Genomic DNA, 27304 nt, shown 5'->3' with positions numbered 1-27304 from the left:
GTGTTACTAAGCAATGTTCAGGATTGATGTTTCTTTTTGGTTACTATTGTAATGAAGTGCAACTTTTTATGGCTTTTTCTAACATACGCTGGACCTGAAGACATTAAGACTTCAAAGATGCTTCTCCTTGTTATTAATTTCCCTCTAGAAATGTATGTCATTTTGGTTCGATAACTTCAAGATCATGAGATACTAGATTTTTAAATGATGTTGTAATTGTTACGAACACCGTAACTGGGTCACTTACCAGCCAAGATGGGGAGGTCCGTTGAAGTCTGATGGTACTATTTTTAACAGTATTTATTGATAAAGATACACAAAAATAATATCAATGCAAACATACAGATAATATACGTCGTCAATACTAAATCTAAAAGCACGGGTATAATAATAATCAATAAGAAATAGCTCTATCGTTGTCTAGGGAATAATGTATTGTCCGACAGAAATATAAAAGTCACTGTTAGTTCGTTCAAGCTGCAGCATTTTGGTTTGAGAGAAAGACGGGTTAAAACTTGCCCAGTCTTTTTATGATGTTAATCCTTAGTCGTTGGGAGTTGGTTTCCCCGTTGTTAGCTAAAAACTGTTTTTCCGTGGTAAAGGGCACCGGTTCCGGGGCAAATGGAATCAAACGCACGTGACCTCCCCACCGGCTTCCGCTATTACGGGATCGCTAGCATTTCTTCTGGTGCGTCTGGAGGGGCTGATCCCACAGACTCTCTTTTATCCTGACTCACAGGGTCTCAGATGTCAATCAGGTCGGGGGTGATGCAATCCCTCCCTCAACCAGCCCACTTTGCCCGAGGGCTTCCACGTAGCACAGTATTGCAATACACAAGTCCGTCTCCAAGAGACAATGGCCGTTTCCCGTAGCTTTATATTGCAGTGGGGTGGGGGGGGGGTCAAGACATTCCGCACGTCTCTCTCTCATTTCCTGGGTCTCCTGACCCAAATCAATAGTGATCTTGCGATTCTCAAAGGAGGGGGCAACCCGCACCCTTCGGCCCCCTCAGAGCTGTGGTACATTCATAACACCCCCTTTCTTCAACGCGTTTTCACCAGCGGTGAAAACGAAGTAGTACAGAGTCTTACAGGATTTTAGAATCTAACACAATACAAAAGCTTTTCCTTTTCACTACAGAGTAATACAGTTATACATTCAATTCAGCATCTAAACAGTTAACGATTACAGTGTCACTTCCTTTAATATCTTAATATCTTGTACCTTACTAAAGTCTTGTAGCATCAGACTTCAATTTAATAACCACCTATTTTTATTTCTTCAGCAAACAAACTAAGGAGTTGTGATCTTAGCTTACGTGTATCAACAAGTAAAGTTCATGCAAATACTGATCTTTCTGTTGCTTTCAAACTAAACAGGCAGGCTTCCATGGGGTTGTCTTTATTATTCACAGGCTTTGTCGAAATCCTGTAAGACCGGCTTTTGCCATTTAAAAATGGCATCCCCATTAACTGTCGCCTCTTTTCCGGTTAGTTCCCACGTGGGGAGCTTGGGTACCCTGGCGAAATAGGCTTTCGCCCGCTTCATAGGATTTATTTTATCAACACCGTGTCCCAAACTTAGACCATCTTCTGAATTTCCACCCAATTCTTTAATTTTACCCAAGTTGCTAGCTTTCTCTTCAGGACCCTTCAGGCTGTGAGTTTTCAGTTCAAACTCTTTGTTCAAGCAGCGTTTCAAATTCTGCCTTTTCACATCACACTCTGGAATAACAATAGCGTGGAGGGCCCCGTCATCTTCCGAGGTGTGGAATGCACTGCCTCAGAAGACGGTGGAGGCCAATTCTCTGGATGCTTTCAAGAAGGAGCTAGATAGATATTTGATGGATAGGGGAATCAAGGGACATGGGGACAAGGCAGGGACTGGGTATTGATGGTGAATGATCAGCCATGATCTCAGAATGGCGGTGCAGACTCAAAGGGCCGAATGGTCTACTTCTGCTATTGACTCAATCTGTAAGCGATCCGCAGGCTTTAAATTTTCTTCATTCGATTTGGGAACTACATATTTCCCGTTTCCTTCAACAATAATATTTATCTCCCCACTTTTGATATCTGCATTAACTTTTAACACACCTTTGAGCACAAACACCTGGGAACTCTCACTTCCCACTATAACCAAGGTTAACCCTTTCTTCACTGAACCACGTCTATCTGACCCACAAGGACGGCCTTCCCTTTCAACTGAATCAAATACCTCCGACTTTTTCTGAGCTTCATTACTAGGTTCAGTACCACGTGCATCCACATCTGGGACACACTCAAATGGGACATTTGCCTCTTTCAGGCTTTCAATACCCGTACCCGGTCCAAATTCTAAATTCCCCTGATTCTCCCAGCTACTCTCTGGGCAACTCCCTTCCTGAGTAAACTCAACCCCGCGGGCTGAAACAACCTCATCTGCCAACCCAGCAGACTCCTTCGAGGTAAGGGCACCCTTTTCATCTAGGACTGCCCTCATTTCGTTATCAGGAACACCTTTAGAATTTTCAACTTCTTCAAACAGTTCTGCCAACCCAGACAGATCATCCCTGTCCAACTCTGGACCTCTTAACCGCTCTATCTGTTCCTCATCTTTATTTTCTGACTCTAGAACTTTTCTCCTCGCTAAGGGCAGGTCTACCTCCTCTCCCTTACTCTTTCACTTTGCTACTCTTTGTCTTACCACCCTCTAAACCCTCATGGTACAGGGTCGGTAAAAATGTCTCGGCCAAATCAAAACTGGCCGGATTTAAACTGCTCTCTTTTTCAGCTGCCTTTCTCGACATGCTGCGAGTGATCGCGCATGCGGGATAGATCTTAGAATCTAGGGGCGGGCCCACAACACTCACCAGCCGGCTTGTCAGCGTCGTTGCTGCCCAAACCTTACCACCGGCTAAATCGTTACCAAGTAGGACGTCCGTGTCAGTTCTCGGGAATTCTGATCGCACCCCTATTTCAACTGGTCCAGACACCAGCTCACAATCCATAATGATCCTATGTAAGGGCACCATTTCCGTTTCTTTGCTTATTCCTTGCACAGCTACCATTCCTGTCTTGCGACCAGAATCTAGTACCTTACTGCTGATCAACGATAGCTCAGCCCCCGTATCTCTCCAGATCCGTACTGGAACTGGTGTGTCTCCCTCCCTCACAGACACGGTTCCGTTTGACAGACAAGTCTCAGACCTTTCTCGTACTCTGTCTACCCGGGGCTCTCTTGTCGATTTACTGATTACCACAGCACATCCGATAGGGACTGCTGCTTTCTCTTTTCCTGTCTCTTTCCTCGGAGCAAAGCACCTAGATGCAATATGCCCCCCCTTTCCACAATTAAAACAGGTCAAGCCCGGAAATCTCTGGCCGTCTGGCCTTTCCCCCTCAACCTTACCACTAGCTCCCGGCGGGACCTCTGCCTCAGCCGACGGGCTTTCTCGATCATTCCCACGGTCTCTCTGGGAACTTTTATTCAAGGAAAACTTTGTCTTGTGGGTTAGGGCATATTCATCTGCGAACCTAGCAAATTCTGAGATGGACTTATTCGGCTTCTCATTCAAATACATCTGGATATCCTCCGAAACACAATCTTTAAATTTCTCAATCAGAATTAACTCCCTGAGACGCCAATAATCCTCCTCCACTATCTCTGCTGTGCACCAATGGTCCAAGAGCACACCCTTCTCATAGGCAAACTTGGTATATGTCTGATTCCACCCTTTCTTTAAAGTTCTGAACTTTTGTCTATACGCTTCCGGTACTAGCTCATAACTCCGGAGAATGGCCGCTTTTACGTTGTCATAACTCTCCTCCTCTTCCTCCTCCATGGCCAATGCCGTATACGCCTGCTGTGCCTTCCCTTTTAACACACTTTGTAACAGCGCCACCCACTGATCTCTGGGCCACTTCTGATTCACTGCCACCTTTTCAAAAAGCAAGAAATAACTATCAACATCCATCTCCTCATACGGAGGTACTAACCTCAACGCCCGACTAACATTAAACCGCTCCTCTTGGTCCGACCCTTGATCTCTTCGCCCTTGCCTTAACTTGTCCATCTCCAAGTCATGTTTCCTTTGTTTCTCTGCCTTCCCATACTCTCTCTCCTTCTGTTTCTCAGCTGCTTCCAGCTGTTTTAACTGAATTTCATGCTCTCCTTGTTTCTCAGCTCTTTCCTGCTCCCGTTTCACCTCTAACTCCTTTAGCTGGAGTGCATGCTCCCTGTCTCTCGGCTCTTTCATTCTCCTTCTCAGCTGCTTCCAGCTGCTTTACTGTAATTTCATGTTCCAACCTTAATTTCTCCAACTCTAACTGAGCCATCCCACTAGCTGGTACCTTTTCAGGAATATTTTCCAATACCTCAGCTGCAAACACATTCTTCCCAATATAATACTGAGTTATTGCCCTTAGCACCTCCCACTTTTTCATTGACAACCTCACCTCTGCAAGGTTTAACCCCTTCGCCAAATTTATCAAGTCTGATTTGGTGGCCGCCTCCAGAGTTGGGTTTTCTATAAATTCACCCACGTCCATCTTTGCTATTTTACCGTCTGGCTACCCGCGTAACCAGATCCAAGTTTGGACTTGCAAGCCCGATTCACTGGCCCTCCAATTTGGTATCAAATCCCGAGACGAGAATCCCAAGTTGTTACGAACCCCGTAACTGGGTCACTTACCAGCCAAGATGGAGAGGTTCGTTGAAGTCTGATGGTACTATTTTTAACAGTATTTATTGATAAAGATACACAAAAATAATATCAATGCAAACATACAGATAATATACGTCATCAATACTAAATCTTAAAGCGCGGGTATAATAATAATCAATAAGAAATAGCTCTATCGTTGTCTAGGGGATAATGTATTGTCTGGAAATATAAAAGTCACTGTTCGTTCGTTCAAGTTGCAGCATTTTGGTTTGAGAGAAAGACGGGTTAAAACTTGCCCAGTCCTTTTATGATGTTAATCCTTCGAAAGTCGTTGGGAGTTGGTTTCCCCGTTGTTAGCTAAAAGCCGTTTTTCCGTGGTAAAGGGCACCGGTTCTGGGGCAAATGGAACCGAACACACGTGGCCTCCCCACCAGCTTCCGCTATTACAGGATCGCTAGCGTTTCTTCTGGTGCGTCTGAGGGGCTGTTCCCACAGACCCTCTTTTATCCTGACTCACAGGGTCTCAGATGTCATTCAGGTTGGGGGTGATGGAATCCCTCCCTCAACCAGCCCACTTTGCCTGAGGGCTTCCATGTAGCACAGTATTGCAATACACAAGTCCGTCTCCAAGAGACAATGGTCGTTTCCCGTAGCTTTATATCGCCAGGGGAAAGTCAAGACATTCTGCACGTCTCTCTCTCATTTCCTGGGTCTCCTGACTCAAATCAATAGTGATCTTGCAATTCTCACAAAGGAGGGGGCTACCCCGCACCCTTCAGCCCCTCAGAGCTGTGGTACATTCAATATAATCCAGGAATATTATTCTTTGGTACCAATGCTGAATACTTGCAATAACTGCACTTCTAGGTTGTTCCTGTATGTGAAGTGAGTTGAGATAATTTATTACACAAATCACTGTTCAATTCGATGCTAGTTGTTTGGGTATTTCAATGATCAATCTGATTAGAGGATTTTCATTGTCCCATTGGCCATGTTTTCAGTGATTGGAATGCAAGCATTAATTTCCATACCAAGCTTCTCCATGTCTTATTTAAGATGTTCTTCAATTGTTTGTAGATTAATTTGTTGTTTCGCAACTTCAGATGCTGGAATCTGTTGTCTAATGTGCTTTTCAATCTACAGCAAATGCCTTTAGAAGTTTTATTACATTAAAAGGCTAACAATGAAAGCTTTTTGAATTGATAGGAAAAATATAAAACTGTGGTAAACCAGATGGTCGATAACCACAAAACTTTAATGACATTAATGCAGAGATTGCATCCATCAGAAAGGTCAGTTTTCTTGGTCTAGTGCAAGGGCTCCCACCCTGGGCTTCATGGGCCCTTCTGATAATGGTAGGGAGTTCATGGCATAAAGGTTGGGTACCTCTGGTCTAGTGTGTTTAGACGTGTATGATGAGGGATGATCTGAGGTTAAATAATTTGAAAGTTTGACACATCTCCCTTTGTCATCCAAATCCTGTGTGGCGTATGGGCAATTATAATTTGAATTCTCCTCCCTTAAACAGACGTGCTTGTTTTGGCCAGATGTTTTGTATCAGCCCTCCTACTTTAGAACATCTTGCAATTTTTTGTAAGCAAATTTGGATAAATAGATTATCGTTAAATCCTGCTACTGGCTCATACCCAGTGTGGCCTCAATTAAAATAACACTAGTCTGCTGTTTCAGAAAATGATTGATCTGTCTTGGTACCATTCTTGTAAATCATGCACTGCTTTTGTCAAGTAACACTGGACAACCAAGATTTTGCTTACATACTTTTGGGTATATCTTGAGGATTTTGGGCTGTTGATCATGAAAATCACTATAATTTCTCTATCACACACTTTTTAAAAAAAAAGTGCCAACATTAGGGTTTCATAATTCAAGTCAGAATAACTGATACCAAAATTAAGGAAGCCATTTTTGTTGGTCCACAAATAAGCAGGTCATCAATTTGAAGTGCTGCTAGTGGGACAGGAGAAAATCGCATGGAAGATGTTCAAGGATGTTACTGAAAATTGAGGCAAATACAGAGCACCAAAGTACATGCAACTGGTTGACAAAATGCTTCAAGCATACAAAACCATGAAGTGTAACATGTCACTAAAGACAGATTTTCAGCATTCCATTTAGACTAATTCCCTGCAAATCTTGGCGGTGTCAGTGACCATAGGGAAAGGTTTTGCCAGGATATTGTGGTCATGGAAAAACAGTATTGGGGTGAATGTATCGATGCGGCAGATTATTGTTGGACACTTAAGTGAGAAACCTCAGGCACTGAGTAGAAACATCAACAAAATATTTTTAGCTTAGTTTAACTATTGCTAAGTGACAGCACCATTATGTAATTAATGTATCACTATATTCAATAAAAGTTAATTTCTTGTTTCACCGAATTTCTACTTGATACAAATAGTCTGAAATTATGTTTGTGTTTGGCTTAAGTCTCTATCATAAACAAAGAAAATTCTGGGGAAGCAACACTTGAAGAAAATTGTCCAGTGTAAATGGTTATATTTAGCCTGTGTAAATTAAATTAACCAATATTAATTTGTTACATTTATATTGGTTACCTAATATATATTGCTGTACCAGTTCATTTGTCATTTTCCTCAGTAGGGTTAGGCACATGGTCTAGTGTTTTGAGTCTCCATGTGGAAGTGGGTACAATTTGAGTGGTCTGTTTAAACTATTATGTACAAAAAAAATCCAGGCCAGTTTGTGTTTGTTACACACGCAAAACGCTGGAAGAACTCAACAGGCCAAGCAGTATCTATTTGGGGGTGGGGGGTGTTGGTAGAGAAATTACAGCTGAAGTTTCAGGTTGAAACCTACCAAAGGGTTTTGGCCTGAAACATCAACTGTACTTTTCCACAGAGGCTGCCTGGTTTGCTGAGTCCCTCCAGTGTTTTGTGTGTTGCTCACATTTCCAGTATCTGCAGATTTTCTCTTGTTTGATGGTTTGTTGGCAGGTTATTTCACTGGGGAGATAGATGTGGGTGACTTTGATTTCCGTTAGTTGCATGGCAATGGTTGAACAGTGCAGGGTTATTATAGATACCATGGTGTTTTAGTCATCTATCTGAGAATTGAACATGTGATTAATGTCACAGTTTGCATTTCATTTTTTTAAGCATTTAAATGATTTTCATGAAGGTTAATTATTTGACAAAATATCTTCAAATGTGAATCCAGTTATCTTCTAGCATAGATGTAGGATAACCTATGGATGTGGTGGATTTGGTTTAAAAATTTGTTTAAATCCCTCAAGCAGTGTAAAGTGTGGATGCAGTAATTTAAAATTGGAAATTGACAGACAGGAAGTAGCAACAAGAAGTGTTCCAGTTCGGGAATGGCAGGTGTGATTAGAACTTTCAATTATTTTGATGAAAGAGAAATGCAGTACAGTATTGAAATTTACATCCTTGCACAATTTGTTTTCTGTAGTTTCTTGAAATTTCTTTGGGCAAATTTGTACACTGGAAACTTCCATAAATGGCAATTTTAAATGACGAATGTTTTTCCTATTTGAGGGATAACTGACATATCTCGGACAGCTCAATGATTTATAGAACCTGATCTTTAATTTCATCCAGAGAAATGTTTCCTTGGTATTTCAATGTCTCAGTACACTTGATTGGGTTGGATGTTAATTAAACATCTCCTCAGTTGACTGGCCCATTTGGATAGAAAGCAGATGAAATTTCATAGTTTACAAAAACTCTTTATGGTGTAACATCCAAGTGTTTTTTTTTTGGGGGGGGGGGAGGAATCACATCCTTTAGTCTGAAAAATCTGCCATTCTTTTCAAGTTTAATTATCATTCAACCTTAAGTGAATAAAGCCAAATGAAACATTGTTCCTCTGGGGCCAGGTAGACAACTCATTGTCAATAGCACATTGAAGTCCCTAGCATGCCATATCATTAGTTCAACTGTAATAGTGAGGTGGCCAAAGCTTACTGCATATTGTATAGTGGATCCTTTTATTGGACCATCCAGAACATTTAGAGAAATTGTATGCATTTCTGCATCGTATCTGCAATGCCTAAACCATGCACCTTTTTCCTCCATAAGGCACATGTGCAACATTGTATTTTTTTTGGCAATCTGTAGTATCTTGCTGTTTTTATTCATGCACCTGGCTCTTTTGTCCAAATACTCCCATTTTATAAACAATGCTGACTGTTAATTAGCCAGGGCTCTCCGGGTGAAATTACATTTTATTTTGGACCACAAGCCTTTTCCCCTTTGTATCCTGTTGAGTAGTGGTAATTTTCTATAAATTTTTGTCCACTTATTGCAAAACAATGCACACAATACACCAGGCCATCTTTTCAAACCATTCCATTTCCACATTTGTCCTGTGACAATCAAGGCTAAGTATCCTTGGCGTACCTTTTTACATTGGTCGTGGTTTTCACTTGTATTCCTGTTACCTGCCTCAGTATCTGCTTGATTTTCTCTTTATGCTTTTCCTTGTACATTTAATATAAAGCATCTAGTAGTGCAGAGAGCTCTTGCTGAATGCCTGCTTCAGCCTGGGCATCTTTGCTTATTCATCTATATTAAGTCACTTTTCTCGAAGTATGTATTTACATTTGTTTAAATATCTCCACCTTTTGATATTATGAACTCTAATTGAAGTATCTTTATTACCTCACTTCATTTCCAGGATGAGCCTTCACTATCTCTTGGACAAGTTATGAAAATACCGTAATCTTCATGTATATCATTCTGTCTCTATAATTAACCTTGTTTCTACAATTTTATAATTAATATGATGCTTCAAGTATCAGCTCACTTGGTTGTGCAGATTCCAGACACAGGAGTAATGTTCAAAGTAAATTTATTATCAAAGTACATCTCAGCATATACAATCCTGAGATTCGTTTTCTTGTGGGCATACTCAATATATAGAATAACAACCAAAATAGAATCAATGGAAGGGTGCATCAACTTGGGTGTTCAACAAGTGTGCAAAAGACAACAAACTGTGCAAGTACAAAAATAATAAATATTGAGAACATGAGATGAGTCCTTGAAAGAGAGTCTGTAGGTTGTGGGACCAGTTTCAATGATGGAGCAAGTGAAGTTATCACCTTTTAGTTTGAGCCTGATAGTTGAGTGGTAATAACTGTTCCTGAACCTGGTGGTGAGCCCTGAGGCTACCTGTACCTGATGGCAGTAGTGAGAGGAGAACATGACTTGGGTAGTTGGTGTCCCTGATGATGCTGCTTTCCTGTGGTAAAGCTTCATGTAGATATGGTGAATGGTTGGGAGGGCTTCACCAGAGATGTACCACTTGTAGGATTTTCCATTCATGGGCACTGGTGTTTCCAGGCTGTGGTGCAGCCAGTGCATGTACATTCCACCACAGATGTATCAAAGTTTGTCGAAGTTTTAGATGTCATGTCGAATCTTTGCAGACTGAAGGAGGAAGAGGCTTTGTCATGCTTTTTTTGTAATTGCATGTATGTGCTGGGTCTAAGACCAGTCCTCTGAAATGAAAACATTGAGGAATTAAAGTTACTGACCCCCTCCACCTCTGATCCTCTAATGAGGACTGGTTTGTGGATCTCTGGTTTTCCTCCACCTGTAATCAATAATCAACACCTTGCTCTTGCTGACATTGGTTGTTGTGACACCACTGAGCCGATTTTAAAAAAAAAAAAAAAAAAAAAAAAAAATTTCCCAATCTCTCCTATATCTCTCTATTGCAGGTGTTGTCTTTTCAGACTTTAAACTAAACATAACTTGCATTAAAATATGGTAAACAGTCTGCAGATACTGGAAATCAAAAGCAATACACATAATGCTGAATGAACTCAGCAGGTCAGGCAATATCTGGAAATGAATAAACAGTTGATATTTTGGGTTGAGATCCTCCTCCAGGGCAGCAAAGAAAAAGGGAAGATGCCAGAGTAAAAAGATGGGAGGAGGGATTGGAGACTAGCTTAAAGGTAATGGGTGGAGCCAAGTGGGTGGGAAAGGTAAGGAAGGAATCTGATGGAAGTGGAGTGGACCATAGGAGAAAAGGAAGGAGGAAGGGACCTGGGGAAATGATAGGCAGGTGAGAAGAGGGGATGGGGAGGGAAATATTTTTAACCAGGGGATATTGATATTGATATACAGTAGTTCTGAAAAGGTGTAAGTATTTAGAATGGAATTTTCTTTTATAGTGTTATGGTCAATTGTACCAGTCCTATTGAAAATTGATTTAATGTCATTTGGATTTCTGGTTTGTTTTCTTTGGTACTGGGAAAACTTTACTCACATTTGTCCCTGATTAGGTGAACTGGCTCTTTCCATGTTTCCCCTTGCATAAATTTTATTGCAGTGTCTCAAATTTGTAGCATTTGAGGACTCCACATTGCATAGACCTGGACCATCATCTGCAGTATGTAGTGTTCACATTTGTCATTTCTCCCACAGCCTCTTGGGTGCACTTGTAAATTTCATTACTTAAAAGTGAGAGTTCGTTCATGATACTTGTTAGAAATTCATTGTTGCCCACAAGGTGTTTTTTTTTTTGAAAATTGTGACATTAAGGTTAATAACATTGTTTTCTCACTTAGGATATTGCAACTGGGGAAAGTGAAAATAGCCCAGGTTCCTGTAAGTATGATTCTAAATTAACAGTGAGTTTTCTGTATGTTCCTTACGCTTCCACAGTTCACTGCATGAAGTTGATGTTTCTGTTTAATGACTTATCAGAACAGCCTTGATGAAAATGCATCAGCCTGGAATGATGAATTTTCTCTGCTGACAGACCACCTTGTATTCTGAGCAACAGTGCTGGAGGAACTCTGGTCAGGCAGTATCTGTGGAAATGAATAAACCATCAATGTTTTGGGCTGAGACCTTTAAGATGTTTGTAATTTTCAGCATCTGCAGACTTTCTCATATTCATGCTTGTTTTCTGAACTTGCTTTGTTTTAACTTCGAATATACAGCTTCAGTAATTTACTTTTTTCAGATGTGATTTACTTATAAATTTCAACCATGGTCCTAATTATAGCAAATTTGCGAGCAAGATCAATTTAGTTTTGCTCAAGTCAGCAGTAATTTACTGAAGTATGCATGTGCATGAGCTGATGCTGCTGTTAACAACCTGAACCGAGACTTTGTACATTTAATACAGTTTTATTTTGCCTAACAAGGGGTATTTTTCAGATTTAAGTGGGTCTTCAGGTATGTATAGTTGGTGTATATTACTTTAACTGTATTGGTTCTGTTCCAGTCTCTGTATTGTGAATTTTCAGTTGGTAATTTGTATGTAAACAGCACTGTCCCTTAATCTTCTGTTGTAGTGATTATAACTGAATCTAAAATGGCTCACGAAAGGCCTTTGTTCTCTTCCGGAGTTCATGGAGGTAAAAATGCCTTCAGTATTGGTTTTTAGACTTAAAGTATTACTATTTATACAAAACTTCTACCTTTTTAGATTAACTAAATTTAAAGTAAGTCTGCTCTGTCATTACTTCATGGCTGATTTATTATCCCTCTCAACCCTATTCTCCTGCCTTCTTCACATAACTCTTGATGCAGTTACCAATCAAGAGCCTATCAAATTACTTTAAATATACCCAATGACTTGGCTCCACAGCTATCTGTGGCAATGAATTCCACAGGCTCATCACCTTTAGCTAAAGGAATTCCTCCTCATCTCTATTCTAAAGGGATAGCCTTCTATTCTGGGCTGTGCCCTCTGACCCTAGACTCCCCCACCATAAGAAACATCAATATTTGATAGGTTTCAGCGAGATCCCCCCCCCCAAATTATTCGAAACTCCAAGTACAGGCCCAGAGCCATCACGCTTCATAGTACATTAACCCTTTCATTCCTGGGATCATTCTCATGAACCTCCTCTGAACTCTCACCAATGCCAGCCCGTCTTTTAGAAAAGGGGCCTAAAATTGCTCACAATACTCCACGTCTGGTCTGACCACAGCCTTATAAAGCCTCAGCATTAAATCGTAGTTATTACCATGTTCCAGTCCTTATTGTATTAAATAGTTGTTAGCATATTAGATATTCTAGTCCTCTCGAGATGAATGCTAGCATTGTATTTGCCTTCCTTACCATCAACTCAACCTGCAAGTTAACCTTTATAAACTCCTGCACAAGGACTCCCAAGAACCTTTGCACCTCTGACTTCTAAATTTTCTCCCAATTTAGAAAACAGTCTATGCCTAATTAGGGTTGGAGCCAATGCATGGAATAATGTACTTCCTGTGATTGTTGGCGGGTTATTCCACAGGAAGGTCAAAATGCGCCTGATTACCTTCATTGTGGGTAGCCAGGTTCAGATTCGTTACAGATTACACTCGAACACTAGGGTACAATGGAATTCCTTATGTGAAGCCTGCAGAGTAAACAGTGTACAAAGTAATAGACAGTGAGCTCGATAATGAAAAATATAGTAGCGCAAAATGAGCTAATGCAACAGTGACAGTAAGGGGTAGAATTATGGGTTTGAGGTCTTGATAAGGGATAGGGATGTGAAAAAGGAGATTTCAAAGGCAGACTGTTTCTCAATGTCCACATAAATGTGGCTAAACAGAGTGCAGTTTTATTATAGTTGAGGTGTATTAGGCAACTTTGAGAATTAAATCTGATTTTTGGAGCTGTTCTTTTGCAACAAGAAATGCAAGTTGAGTTTGGCCATCACATGGTGGATTTTACAGGGAATGCTGGTGGTTTCTGTGCATTGTGTGGCTGCTTGCTAGTAAAAGGATCCTAATGAGTACTGAAGTTTTAGAAGAATATGTATCAATGAGTGCAGCGGTTGCTCAGCACTCATTTCCTGGACGTGCCTTGCAGCTTCTGAGCATACAGCATGCTTCAACTGGAAATACTGAAACCAGTTTTCCAGTTTGCTATTCTGTATAGGCTTCAGGGTGTAGCAATAGCCATTCAATACTTGCCTTATTTCCTTTAAGGGGAAGGATTTTTAAAAAGGGCTTCTAATGTCCTGTGACTTGGCTCAATGCAATGCATTTTATTCAACTTGTCTTATGAATTGTGTGTGGGTATGGCGGTTAGTATGATCCTATTACAGCTCGGGACATTGAAGTGCGTGGGTTTCCTCTGGGTGCTCTGGTTTTCTCCCGATTTCCAAAGATCTACTGGTCAGTAGGTTAATAGGTCAATGTAAATTGTCTTGTGTTTAGGCTAGGGTTAAATAGGTGGGTTGGGCAATGTGGCTTGTTGGTCAGGTAGAGTCTGTTCCATGATGTATCTCTAAATAAAACATAAACAATTCCATGTTTTAAGTTGCTGCAAAAGATTCCACGTCTTTGGTTCCAGTTGCTAGGGCTGTCTTAGAAGCTGTCACAGATAACTTCTGCATTTTTTTTAATCATGTTCAGAAAGAATGCTGCTTTGTGATTTTTTTTTTACTTTGCAGAAATTAGTGATCTCTGCTTTAAGAATAATACAGGAATTTTTTTAACAGTGAACTGTTTAGTTTGGATTAAATGTACAAAATTGTTCTAAGGCATACACATTTCGAGTATAGATTGGCTGGTTACTGAATGCTTTACTTGCTAATATTTTGAGCTGTCCAAAAGTTTTCTGGTAATCCTGTGATGTATTTAACATGAATTCAATTGTGCTTTAGCTAACCAACTTAGTGCATTTTTTTTCTGGAGTGTGAGCTTCTTGCCAGGAATGCTGAATGAATTTTCTATTTCTTTGAGCATGCATTTCACTGCCATTTCAGTGCATGGCTGCACTTTATTTTTGATGTTTTTGTCTTGTACAACAACCTTCCACACAAATAATGGATTCACAGCAGTTTTGCGTCTGCCGTGATTCCAAGAGTAGTAAATACAAGAAAAAGTGGTGATGTGCTATTATCTTGTTTGTATTGTCTGAATATTGAACATTCTCTCTGACTGCAATGCCAGAATCTGACACTGAATGGCCAGCCTCCATATGGCAGAGTTTATCCATACATTCTCTCCAGGTTTATCATTTTCAAAGTTAAACAATGATGGGCACCTACTGTCCCAGTTGCTGATTCATTGTAAAACTAAGTGTGTGTAGGAGAAATGTCTGGGCCCACTCATAAGGTGTCCTGTCATTTTTAATATCAGGCAGGTGCAGTTCAAGAATGCTTTTTCCATTGTATGAGGTATTCACTGTGGTAGTTTGGAGTGCATAATTTTGATTGATGCATCTTGATATCACTAGGGCTATTGGTTCAACCATAAGAAGCTTTAAGGCATTTGAGATGCAAAATTACTGAGCTGTTTGACTGGAGTACATGTTGAAAGTAAAATAAGAAAAGTACAATTGATGTTTAATTTTAAAATAAAATACTAATGAGCCACTTGCCAATTGCAATGAAAAGATGGATTGACTTTTGGAAATATACTTTAGCACTACCTCCTTGCCTAGAGACACAAGAAACCAGATCTGTAATCTAAAGCAAAAACATTGTTGGACAAACAGTGGGTCAAACAGTATCTGGGGGATGGAGGGATGGACAACCATTTTTGTTTTGCCACTTTCTTCACTGTAGGACTAGTAGCTAGTTGGTATTCCTAATAAGCTGTTTCAAAGGATATGTGAACGTTTTTGGAAAAATTAAACATTTTGAATGTATATAAATGTATTTGATTATGTGACTTAAGACGTGGATGGAGCTAAAGTACAGATTGGTTGTGATCTTGGTAGAAAAGCTCAGGACAGAATGACAGCTTCTGTACTTTGTATGCCATTTAACAGTGATTTACTGTTTGTTTTTCTCCACGCTGGAAAGATCAGGCTTGCACAGGACTAAAGTGTTGGCCTTTGTACAACAGTTTTTCAATTGGCAGGAATTGGAGCACATCTTCAAGACCAAAATAATTACCACTTGAGGGTGAAAATAAAAAGTTTAGAGGTGAGGGGCATTTTCTGGACCAACAGGAGAATCTGCTACCTTTGAACATGTTAGTTTTCCTGTCCAACTCCAGTAGGGTGAAAATAGTTATTTAAGAACTGCATGAAGCAGTTCTAGATGTTGATGCTGTACAGTGACAAGCTCTGTCTGACTGGAAGTCTGAGACGAGTCCTACTGTTGGACAATATGCCCAGGATTAACTGAAAATAAGTGGGGAATTGGGCCACTCTGCATTTTAGAATCCTCTACCATGCATCAGAAATGGCAAAACCTCTTGCGCTTGTTCTGCTACTTGGTTGAGCTGGCTGTTGACCACTTCTTTTTTTATCCTTATTGCCCATAAAGCCTGGATTAACCTGTGACACAAGAATTAATCATCTTGGCCTTGAATATCCTTAAATAGTTTGCAATCTTTTTATCCCCTGATAGTACTAAGAATGAGAAATATTTAAATATCTCATTGTTCCACTGCACTAATTTCCCGAAGTGTTTCCTTGAGGTCAAAATGATATTCCTGGTATTGTCGTCTTAAACTCCTGTTATAAGAATATCAGAAGAAGTACTGAATCCCAAACTTTGCACATTCCTGCTAAGCAAGTATTTGGATAATTCCAAACAGTAGAACATCCTCACAAAACAGCTAGCTATTCAAATTGATCTAATTTGCTGCTCTAACAGGCATGTTGACAAAACTATTTGTCTGTGAGGAATGTGTGGAAAGAAGCTTAGAGGAATACCTTAATTTTCAATTTATGATGTCTTGGGATTTGACTTTGAAGCTATTTCTTTGATTTTGAACCCTTGGTGGTTTTTGCTGTATTGTGGGAAGGTTGTAATTTTTCATGTGGTTTATATGAATGGTGTACATGAGTAATTGTAAATTTGCTTGGATAATGGGTGAAACCTAGAATTCTGTAAATATTTGGCCAGATTCTAACCACATTCTCAAATTGGTTGCCATTTCCTTCAGAACTGTTTACCTGAAATATTTAATTGAATCATGAAACTGCTGCTACCTTTGCTAACAAACTTTCTTTCTCCTTTTGTAGTTCGCACTGGCAATTAGGAGTGTCAGGTAACAATTGCATGCACTATACATTAGAACCTATTTTGTGTTCTGCACGTGTGAGAAGAGAGATGGCTGGGCTTTTTTTTAAACTTCCAATTTCCATGAATTAATTGTTTTGTAACCAAGTAAACTTTGTTTTCTGAAATTAAGTAGAATGTCATGGACAATGTGGTCTGCACAGGTCTTGGAATTTGCTTTTGGTTTTGAAACATCAGTTTTATTGCGATGTCATTGGGAAAGCAGGGTGGTTCAATTGATGGAAACAGTTCAACTATTGTAGGAGAACCGTGTTAAATTGTCCTGTTTATCACAATGACACAAACACTTAACATCCTGCCTATTAGGGAGGAGGCACAGGAGCCTGAGGAGGTGTTCTCAACATCTTAGGATTGGCTTATTTCTTTTCAGTGGTCTGGTTTCTGAACTGTCAATGAGATTACCTTTCTATTCCTCTTTGCGCTACACTCGTTTGTAATTTGTAATTTTTGTCTTTGCTGCACTGTTGCTGCAGAAGTGTATGTCAGTGATAAACCTGATTCTGAGCAATATTTACTCCCACTTTGGCTTCGAAGAAGATGGAGGCTAACATGGAGCTGCAGAACTCTTGCATCGATGGTCCAACAGGGCAAGGGGGTGGATTGTTTGAGGTGTGATTTTTGCGGGCTTCATGTGCAGACTTGTTCTCAGTACTATTATGCTTCATGGCCCAGGGACTCTGAGGTATGCTACATTTTGTCACTGTTTTGAGAACATCCTTGAATCTTTACATCTTTCTCTAACGGAGCTTGTTAGTCAGTTGTTTGGTATGTGTATCTCAATGCCATGGACCTTGTGTCTGCCTCAAAGTTCAACAAAAAGATGGCATCAGTTTGCAGCGGTTCATCGTTACTGCAGTTTTCTTTCAACATGTAGTGAACATGAAACCGTTAGCTTCAGCCTTGGATGAGACTGGAGTTGTTGGCAGAACTCCAAGTCTTTCTCTAGGCACCATCTCTGCAACATTTTTGTTCTTTAATGACCCTGTAACCCAGTATTATTTCCAGCAGGGATCATTTTGTCCATATTTCAAATGTAACACTCTGTTTACCACTTCTAATTTTAGGTTGTTGTAGTTTGGTCTATATAATTTAAAAACCTGTTGATTTAAAAGTGGATAATACATGGTATTGAAATGTAGCTATGCAACTAAACTTTCATTTTGTATTTTGTAATGTACATCGTAGCATTTTGTGTAGCATATAACAAGTTTGGTAGTATTCTGCTCTAATTTGAAAAGTGCTCTTGCTGCTAGCCTTAGTCATCAGTCTTAAGCCAGATCAAGTTTGCTCCTTGTTTTCTTAATGCTCATTGTTAAAATGGAGAGGACACTGTTGTGGGGGTGATTCTAGGACCAGCAGGCACACCCTCCAAATAGAAGGAGATCTCTTTAGAATAGATGAAGAATTTCTTTAGCCAGAGGAATGGTGGAGCAGACCTAATTGGCAGAATGGCCTAATTCTGGACCTATGTTTTATGGTCTTATGGGAAACAGTACTCCAAATTTCATGATTTGATCTATTTAAAGTTCTACAATTTTGTAGCAGAGATTAGCATGACAAAGCTGATACAGATATGTGAGGGGCTCTTGCAGCTTTCTAAATCGCACTATTAGATAGGTTAATTGGTCATTGTAAACTGTCCCATGATTAGGTTGGGGTTAATTAGCTGTCAGGTATTGCTGAGGTGGCACTAGTAAGTTTATTATCTAACTGGGCATTTGTTGCACTCTAGTGGAAAGGGATGTCATGCAAAAAATAATGCCAGGTTATCCACTTTGGTTTCTTTTTGCGTTTTCCCCCCTTTCAAGTAATTTGTGAATCCGAGGAAGGAAATTAATATAATTTTCAAGGGCTCTGCCATAAGATTGAATCACTATACTGTCTCGTACTGCACTCTACCAGTAGTGTACAAAACTGGTGATTCAGTGCACTTAGAAAAGTAACAATAACTACATAATGTTTTGCATTTCATTATTTTTCATTTGATCCATAGTTGCTTCTTGTCTCTAATATAGTGGAACATGATGGATCTGGGGATTTTTTATTGGGTGTGTTGCTTGTGCACATAGGTTAGACATTATTCTTCATAAAAACAAGTGGGGAAGTCAGTTTCACTTTCAAAGGTATTGATGTGTTTCTTTCTGAAATAATTCCTTGGGGGAAATGAAGGAAATGATTGTGAAACATCACATTTATCTGTATTTTGCTACGTTTGTCAAGATATCAGCAGGTAACTGGACATGTTTATTTCTGTATCTTCTCTACCTTGGTCATCATGGTCCTCAGGAAGCCCATGCATTTCCCTTGAGGGATGCAGTTTTGCTAAAGTTGGCAACGGCATTTCCACGGTAGCCAAAAAAACCTTAACAATTTCTGCCTCAGTAAGCCATTTGGTGAGTATATATTTTGAAAAGGTGCTCTGCAGAGCTCTAACTGACCTCCAAATGACCAGCAATTTAAAGTTAGTGAAGCAGTAAACATACAGCACAATACAGGCCCTTCGGCCCACAAACCTGTGCTGAACATCTCCCTACCTGAGAACTACCTTGGCTTTACCCATAGCCCTCTATTTTTCTAAGCTCCATGTAGTCATCCAAGTGTCTCTTGAAAGACCCTATCATTTCCACCTCCGCAGCCGGCAGCCCGTTCCACGCACTCGCCACTCTCTGCGTTTTAATAAATAAAAACAACTTGCCCCAGACATCTCCTCTGTACCTACTTCCAAGCACCTTAAAACTATGCCTTCTCTTGCTAGCCATTTCAGCTCTGGGGTTAAGCCTCTGACTAACCACATGATCAATGCCTCTCATTATCTTATACACCTCTCAAGTCGCCTCATCCTCTGTCGCTCAAGGGAGAAAAGGCCGAGTTCACTCAACCTATTATCATAAGGCATGCTCCCCAATCCAGGCAACATCCTTGTAAATCTCCTCTGCACCCTTCCTATGGCTCCTTCCTGTAGTGAGGCGACCAGAACTGAGCACAGTGGAGTCTGACCAGGGTCCTATATAGCTGCAACATTACCTCTTGTCTCTTAAACTCAATCCCATTATTGATGAAGGCCAATGCACCATATGCTTTAACGCAGTCAACCTGTGTAGCAGCTTTGAGTGTCATAGAACATAGAATAGTACAGCACATTACAGGCCCTTCGGCCCACAATGTTGTGCCAACCCTCAAACCCTGCCTCCCATATAACCCCCCACCTTAAATTCCTCCATATACCTTTCTAGTAGCATCTTAAACTTCACTAGTGTATCTGCCTCCACCACTGACTCAGGCAGTGCATTCCATGCACCAACCACTCTGAGTGAAAAACCTTCCTGTGGACTCGGACCCCAAGATCCCTCTGATCCTCCACACTGCCAAGAGTCTTACCATTTATACTATATTCTGCCATCATATTTGACCTACCAAAATGAGCCACCTCACACTTTCACCCTGCCCTCAAATGTACCTGGTCTGTTTCTGACACATCCCTCTCCTTTCTTGATCTTTCTGTCTCCATGTCTGGAGATGGCTTATCTACTGATATCTACTATAAGCCTACTGACTCTGAGCTACCTCGACTATTCCTCTTCCCATCCTGTCTCTTGCAAAAACACCATCCCCTTCTCGCAATTCCTCCGTCTCTGTCGCATCTGCTGTCAGGATGAGGCTTTTCATTCCAGGACGAAGGAGATGTCTTCCTTTTTTAAACAGAGGCTTCCCTTCCTCCACCATTAACTCTGCTCTCAAACGCATCTCTCCCATTTCACACACATCTGCTCTTACCTCATCTGCCCACCACTCCACTCGGAATAGGGTTCCCCTTGTCCTCACTTACCACCCCACCAGCCTCCAGGTCTAACGTATAATTCACCGTAACTTCTGCCACCTCCAACGGGATCCCACTACCAAGCACATCTTTCCCTCTCCCCCCCACTTCTGCTTTTCACAAGGATCGCTCCCTACATGACTTCCTTGTCCATTCGGCATCCCATCCCTTCCCACCGATCTCCCCCGGCACTTATCCTTGTAAGCGGAACAAGTGCTACTTGCCCCTCCCCTTATTTCCCCATCCCTGATATATTTATTCCCCCTTTTTTCCCTCTCTCTGCCCATCATTCTTTGCCTGTTCTCCATCTCCCTCTGGTGCCCCCCTCCCCCTTTCTTCGTAGGCCTCCTGTCCCATGATCCTTTCCCTTCTCCAGCTCTGTATCCCTTTTGCCAATCACCTTTCCAGCTCTTAGCTTCACCCCCTCCCCTCCTGTCGTCTATCATTTCGGATTTCCCCCTCCCCTTCCTACTTTCAAATCTCTTACTATCTTTCAGTTAGTCCTGACGAAGGGTCTCGGCCTGAAATGTCAACAGTGCTTCCTCCTATGGATGCTGCCTGGCCTGCTTGTGTTCCACCAGCATTTTGTGTGTTGCTTGTGATGTTCTAGCATCTGCAGATTTCAAAGTGTTTGCACCTCCCACTTATCTGGGTTGAACTCCATCTGCTACTTCTCAGCCCAGTTTTGCATCCTATCTATGTCCCATTGGAACCTCTGACAGCCCTTCACACTATTCACAACACACCCAACCTTTGTGTCATCAGCAAATTTACTAACCCAACCCTCTTTCCTCTTCCAGGTCATTACTCTTCTTTACGCAGAGAGTGGTGTGTGTGTCAAATGTTGCTGGAGGTGGATATGATAGGGTCTTTTAAGAGTCTCCTGGATAGATACATGGAGCTTAGAAAAATAGAGGGCTATGGGTAACCCTGGGTAATTTCTCAAGTACGTACATGTTTGGCACAGCATTGTAGATTTTCTATGTTAATGGCTCATTGGCCCTCCGTGATGGACACTTCTCTAACCAGTCCTGAATATTTGCATATGTTCTGATTTAAGTCTTGCCCATTTCATTTTTCTGAGGAATGTGGCTACCTTATTCTGGTTGTATTAAAGTTGTTGCTACATGTGTGCATATCTACAAGTTGTATTGCCATATCCAGTAACTACACCTTCCTTCTGACTGAATTGTCTGAAAAATATGAAGAAGTATTTGTAATTGATGACCAATATGTTCAAAGGTATAACTGCTTCAATAACTCTTCTGGAGAACCATTTCCTGCTTCATCAATCTGCATAAGTTTGTTGCTTACAATCTCTTTTCTACTTGCCCCTGACAACACATTATGAAACATAATGGTGATATATCAAGAATTTTCTAAAAATTTAGATCTGTTCCATTGCAAATCATTATCTAAAATTTATTGTCAAGGAATTTGGTTAAGCATTATACAGTTTTGAACTGTGCAGATACTTGTATAGAATTATGGAAATTTGCATGTCAGATATTCACCACTGCCAAGACCCTTCTAGGTGAAAAGGTATCTCATGTTGTCCCATCCTAATCAAACCCACCCTTGGCGTACACATCACACCATGTGATAAGGAAGCTCACACCCTGAGCTCAGTGGCATCTGATCAGGTCTGGAGCCTGCCCATATGGTTCCATTCACTTGGGCCATGTATTTGGGTGAGAATTGTTATCTCCTGTTGTGCACCAGTGTTCTCCATGTAGAATAATTGGGTACAGGCAGTCCCCGGGTTACAAACTGTTCCATTCCTGAGTCAAATTTGTATGTAAGCGGAACAGGTACATCCGGTATTATTTAGCGTCAAACATTTGTTTTGGTATATAGTATATATTTTACCTTTCTATGCATATAAAACACTACAATTAAACCACTACGCTGCTTAGTAATAATTGTAGCTTTCATCGGGCCTTTCACATGCTTCATTATTCTCACTTTATCCTTTACCTGTATCCTTTGAAATTGTTCCATTCGTTGACTGACTGTAGCCCAAAGCTTTTCCAATTATCGATGGTGTTTCACCTCTTTCCAATGGCTTTATTATTTCCACTTTATTTTCAAACACGATCATTTTCCGTCAATGGAACAGAAAACTGCTGATTTTATGTTCTATCACTGAGCAGCAGTGAACCATCTAATTGGCCTATCAGAGTTCTATTTAGGAACTAGTTGACTTGATCAGCATTTCTGATCTGGCTATTGTTCACGATTGCACTTAATTAAGAAAAATACAGCAGCAGCCGCGGGTGGCAGGTCTTGTGCTGCTCCGGGTGCTAAACTCCACCGCACTGAGACAGGTTAAATGGGACAAGTGTGGGCAATGTCGACTGGAAAGGGGGGGGGGGTCAGGGTGAATCTTGCTAAGAAATATTTAAGCCAAATACAAAGTTACACACAACAGTGTTAACGGCAAATACTTAAAATGGTGGACAGCGTCGTGATCCGATGGCGGAATGGTGTTCTCCTCCCTCAGTTCGTAAGTATGAGTTGTCTGTAAATGGGATGTTCATAACTCGGACTGCCTGTAATGTATTCCTTGTTAATGAGTCAACATAGCAGCATCCCTAAAAGGTGGGGATATTCTCAGGTCAATGACTTTTATCAAACCCTTAACTTGACATATTAAATTCCTGAGCAGGTATTTTGCATTCTGATATCAGTATGTTATTCAGAGCAGAAGCTGTTCCTTAACAATACACTCCATTCCTTATGGCTCCATTCCACCCCCCCCCCCCCCCCCCCGGTCCATTCCATTCATTTTTAACCAATTCTCTGGTCCTTCACCTATTTTGCACAAATCTGGTAATCTTGCCTCAGTCAAATTCCCCATGACAAGCACTACCTTGTGGTATGTCATGGTGGTCACTGAGTTAGGATTGCTGTAAAGCCTGGGGGTGGTGTCGAGGTACAGTCTGCAATGTAAGCCTTTCTTTTCCTTTCTGCGGGAAGGTATGTGACTGCAATTCTGTCCCTGCACTCCTTTCCATGGATTGGAATTGTACAGTGCCTATAAAGTATTCATGACTCTCCTGGAAGTTTTCATGTTTTATTGTTTAGCAACATTGAATTGCAGTGGATTTAATTTGGCTTTTTTGACACTGGTCAACAGAAAAGACACTTTTGTGTCAAAGTGAAAACAAATTTCTACAAATTGGTCTAAATTTATTACAATTATTAACTTTGTCAGTATTTACTAGATGCACCTTTGGCAGTAATTACAGCCTTGAGTCTGTGGATAGGTTTCTATTAGCTTTGCACATCTGGGCAGTACAATTATTTCTCCCCCCTCCCCCCCAATTCTTTACAAAACTACTCAAACTGTCAGATTGCACGGGGATCGTGACTGAACAGGGTTCTTCAAGTCCAGCCACGAATTATCAATTGGCTTGAGATCTGGACTCTGACTTAACTACTCCAGGGCATTAGCATGCTTGTGGTCATTGTCTTGCTGGAAAACATATTTTCTCCCAAGTTGCAGCTCTCTTGTAGACTACATCAGGTTTTCCTCCAGGATTTCCCCACATTCATTTTGCCCTCTACCTTCACAAGCCTTCCAGGGCCTATTGCAGTGAAGCATCCCCACAGCTTGATATAGCCACCACCATGCTTCACAGTAGAAATGGTATGTTTCTGATTTGTAGTGGTTGGCTAATGCCGAACAGCCTGGCCAAAATATTCAAATTTGGTTTCATCAGACCATAGAACCTTCTTGCTGACCTCATGCCTTCTGGCAAACTCTAGCTGAGATTTCATGAGATTTTTTTTTCTCCCAGTAGTGGCTTTCTCTGCTGCTCCCATGAAGCACCCAGTCTTTCCATCTCAGCCACTAAAGTTTGCAACTCCTCCAGAGATGTCATAGGTTTCTTGGTGGCCTCCCTCAAAGTACTCTGTGGCACAGTTGGGTGGCGTGTTCAGACATTTTAATCTCTCCCTCTTGTGGTGTCTAATGCCCTTCTGCTTCAACCACCATTGACCCTGTACCAAAAAAAAACACAAGGTGGTATGCCTGAATGAATGGCACCCTGTTGCTTTGAGAGGCTGGTCAAGGACTACCACCCACACTGGACCCCCTACGATTCACCTACTGACACAACTGGTCAACAGAAGATCCCATAGCCACAGCACTCTACATGTCCTCGCTCACCTGGATAAGAGGGATGCTTGTGTTAGAATGCTGTTCTTAGACTACATTTCAGCATTTAACTCCATCGTTCCTCTTGTCAAGATCAGAGACCTCTGCTGCCTTGTGCAGCTGAATCCTGGGCTTCCTGCTGGATCGCTGGCAGGTGGTAAGGATGGGCACCCTCACCTCTGTCCCTCTGACTCTCAACACAAGAGCCCTCCTCTACTCCCTGGTACATCCATGCACAGTTCCAAGATGACACTGATGGGCCTTATTTCCAACGATGATGAGACAGTCTACAGACATGGTGCCAAGAAAGCAACCTCTCCCTCAGTGTTGGGGAGGAGAAAGTGCTCATGGATTACAGGAGAAAGTCGGGCTAGCCCCTATTGACATCAGTGGGACTGTAGATGAGACGGTGAGTAGTTTTAGATTCCTTAGTATATACATTGAGGATCACCTGGACTGGCTGTGTGGTGAAAAAAGCACAACAGCAGCTTTTTCACCTCAAACATGGCTGAAGGTGTTTGGCACGAGTCCCCAAACTCTCAGGATTTTGTACAGGAACACCATTAAGACCACCCTGGCCCCTGCGTCACTGCCTGGTAAGAGAACTGTACTGCCCTCAATCGCAGGGCACTGTGCAGAGTGCTGTGGACAGCCCAGTGCATCTGTAGATGTGAACTTTCTTCTTTTCAGGACACTTACTGCACCAGGTGCCTAAAAGGGGCCCGAAGGGTCATCAGGGACTCCAGCCATCCCAATGACAAACTACCTCAGCTGCTTCCATCTGGCAAATGGTCAGGACCAACGTGCTCTGGAACAGCTTCTTTTACCAGAGTATCAGATTTGTTAATACACATTGATCTGAGTACATATCTAACTGTACATACATGAATACAAAACAATTATGTTACAATCTTAGTGTTTTGGCAATATCCTCCCACTTCCTTACTGCATGTACATAGTGACAGATGCAACATAAAGGTTTTTTCTCTCCCTTGTGAGATGGATAGAATAAATAAAATTCTAATTCTCACTAGTCCCCCTTCTTGCACAGTCACTCAGTTCTTGAGGATGCCCTGCTTTAGAGGGGGATTGATAGCTGTGCCGTATTCTTTCCACTTCGTGATTGACTTTAACTGTACTTAAAGGATATTTAGTGACTTGGAAATTTTCTTGCAACCATCTTCTGACTTATGCTTTACAATAACCTTTTTGTGGAGTTGCTTTGAGTGTTCTTTTGGCTTCATGGTGTAGTTTTTGCCAGGATACTGACTCATCAGAGTTGGACCTTTCCAGATACAGGTGTATTTTTACTACAAGCAATTGAAACACAACTGCACACAGATATATATATAAAAAATATATATGACTCCTTAACTAATTATGTGACTTCTAAAGCCAATTGGCTGCACAAGTGGTGATTTGGTGTCATATTAAAGGGTGTGAGTACTTGGCAATTTGTTTTATATTTCTAATTTGGATTACTCTGTAGAGTTGTCAAAGTGAAAACATGAGTCTTTCTGTTATCAGTGTCAAAAAAGCCAAATTGAATCCACTGTGATAGTGTTTATATTAAAAAACAAAACTTCTGGGGGAGTGAATACTTTTTATAGGCACTATAAATGAACATTTCTTGTGGAGCAGTCATCTGGAATTGCACAATTAAATGAGCTCTTTCTATAACCTCCCTGCAGCAGGGCTAGTGGATGGCTAATGTATTTCTATTTAAGAAGGGAGCAAGGGAAAATCCTGGGAACTATAGATCAAAAGGCATGAGCAGAATTGGGCCATTTGGCCCATTGAGTCTGCTCTGCCATTCAATCATAGCTGATCCTTTTTTCCCCCTCCTTAGCTCCACTCGGCCGTCTCCCCGTAATCTTTGATGCCATGTCCAATCAAGAACCTATTAAGCTCTGCCTTAAATATACCCAAAGACCTGGCCTCCACAGCTGCTTGTGGTAACAAATTCCACAAATTCTCCACTCTCTGACTAAAGAAATTTCTCTGCACTTCTGTTTTAAATGGAAGCCCCTATGTCCTGAGGCCTTGCCCCCTTGTTCCAGACTCCCTCAGCATGGGGAAACATCCTTTCGATATTTACTCTGTTTAAGCCTTTCAACATTCAAACAGGTTTCAGTAAGATCCCCTCATTCTTCTTCCAGCAAGTACAGACCCAGAGCTATCAAATGTTCTTCATATGATAGCCCTTTCATTCATGGAATCATTCTTGTGAGCCTCCTCTGGACCCTCCTGCACATCTTTTGCATGAGGAGCCAAAAACTGTTCACAATACTTGAGGTGAGGCCTTGCCAGTAGTTTATAAAGCCTCAGCATCACATCCTTGCTCTTGTATTCTGGACCTCTTGCAATGAATGCTAACATTGCATTTACCTTCCTCACCACTGACTCAACCTGCAAGTTGACTTTTGGGGTGTTCTGCACAAGGACTCCCTAGTCCAGGGGTCGGCAACCTTTAACACTGAAAGAGCAATTTGGACCCGTTTCCCACAGAAAAGAAAACACTGGGAGCCAGAAAACCCGTTTGACATTTAAAATGAAATAACACTGCATACAACATTTTTTTTGCCTTTATGCTATGTATAAACAAACTATAATGTGTTGCATTTATGAAATCGATGAACTCTTGCAGAGAAAACGAAATTACATTTCTGCATGCA

At 41.2% G+C, this 27304-nt stretch overlaps 1 protein-coding gene across 4 annotated transcripts in view; it reads left to right on the top strand.

Moving 5' to 3' along the window:
- The window catches only part of jpt1b (Jupiter microtubule associated homolog 1b), an 80456-nt gene that overhangs the window by 36832 nt on the left and 16320 nt on the right, over positions 1-27304 (top strand). For 2 of the 4 annotated variants that reach the window (XM_059948981.1, XM_059948982.1), the window contains exons 4-5: positions 11227-11266; positions 11962-12024. In XM_059948981.1, coding sequence (XP_059804964.1) covers positions 11227-11266; positions 11962-12024 — 103 coding nt within the window. Of the gene's footprint in view, positions 1-11226; positions 11267-11961; positions 12025-16592; positions 16619-27304 lie in introns of all 4 variants that reach the window. The other 2 variants (XM_059948984.1, XM_059948983.1) reach the window with 2 other exon arrangements.

Source organism: Hypanus sabinus, chromosome 23 (assembly GCF_030144855.1).
Source record: "Hypanus sabinus isolate sHypSab1 chromosome 23, sHypSab1.hap1, whole genome shotgun sequence".
NCBI lineage: Eukaryota > Metazoa > Chordata > Chondrichthyes > Myliobatiformes > Dasyatidae > Hypanus > Hypanus sabinus.
This window is presented reverse-complemented; position numbering and strand designations above follow the sequence as displayed.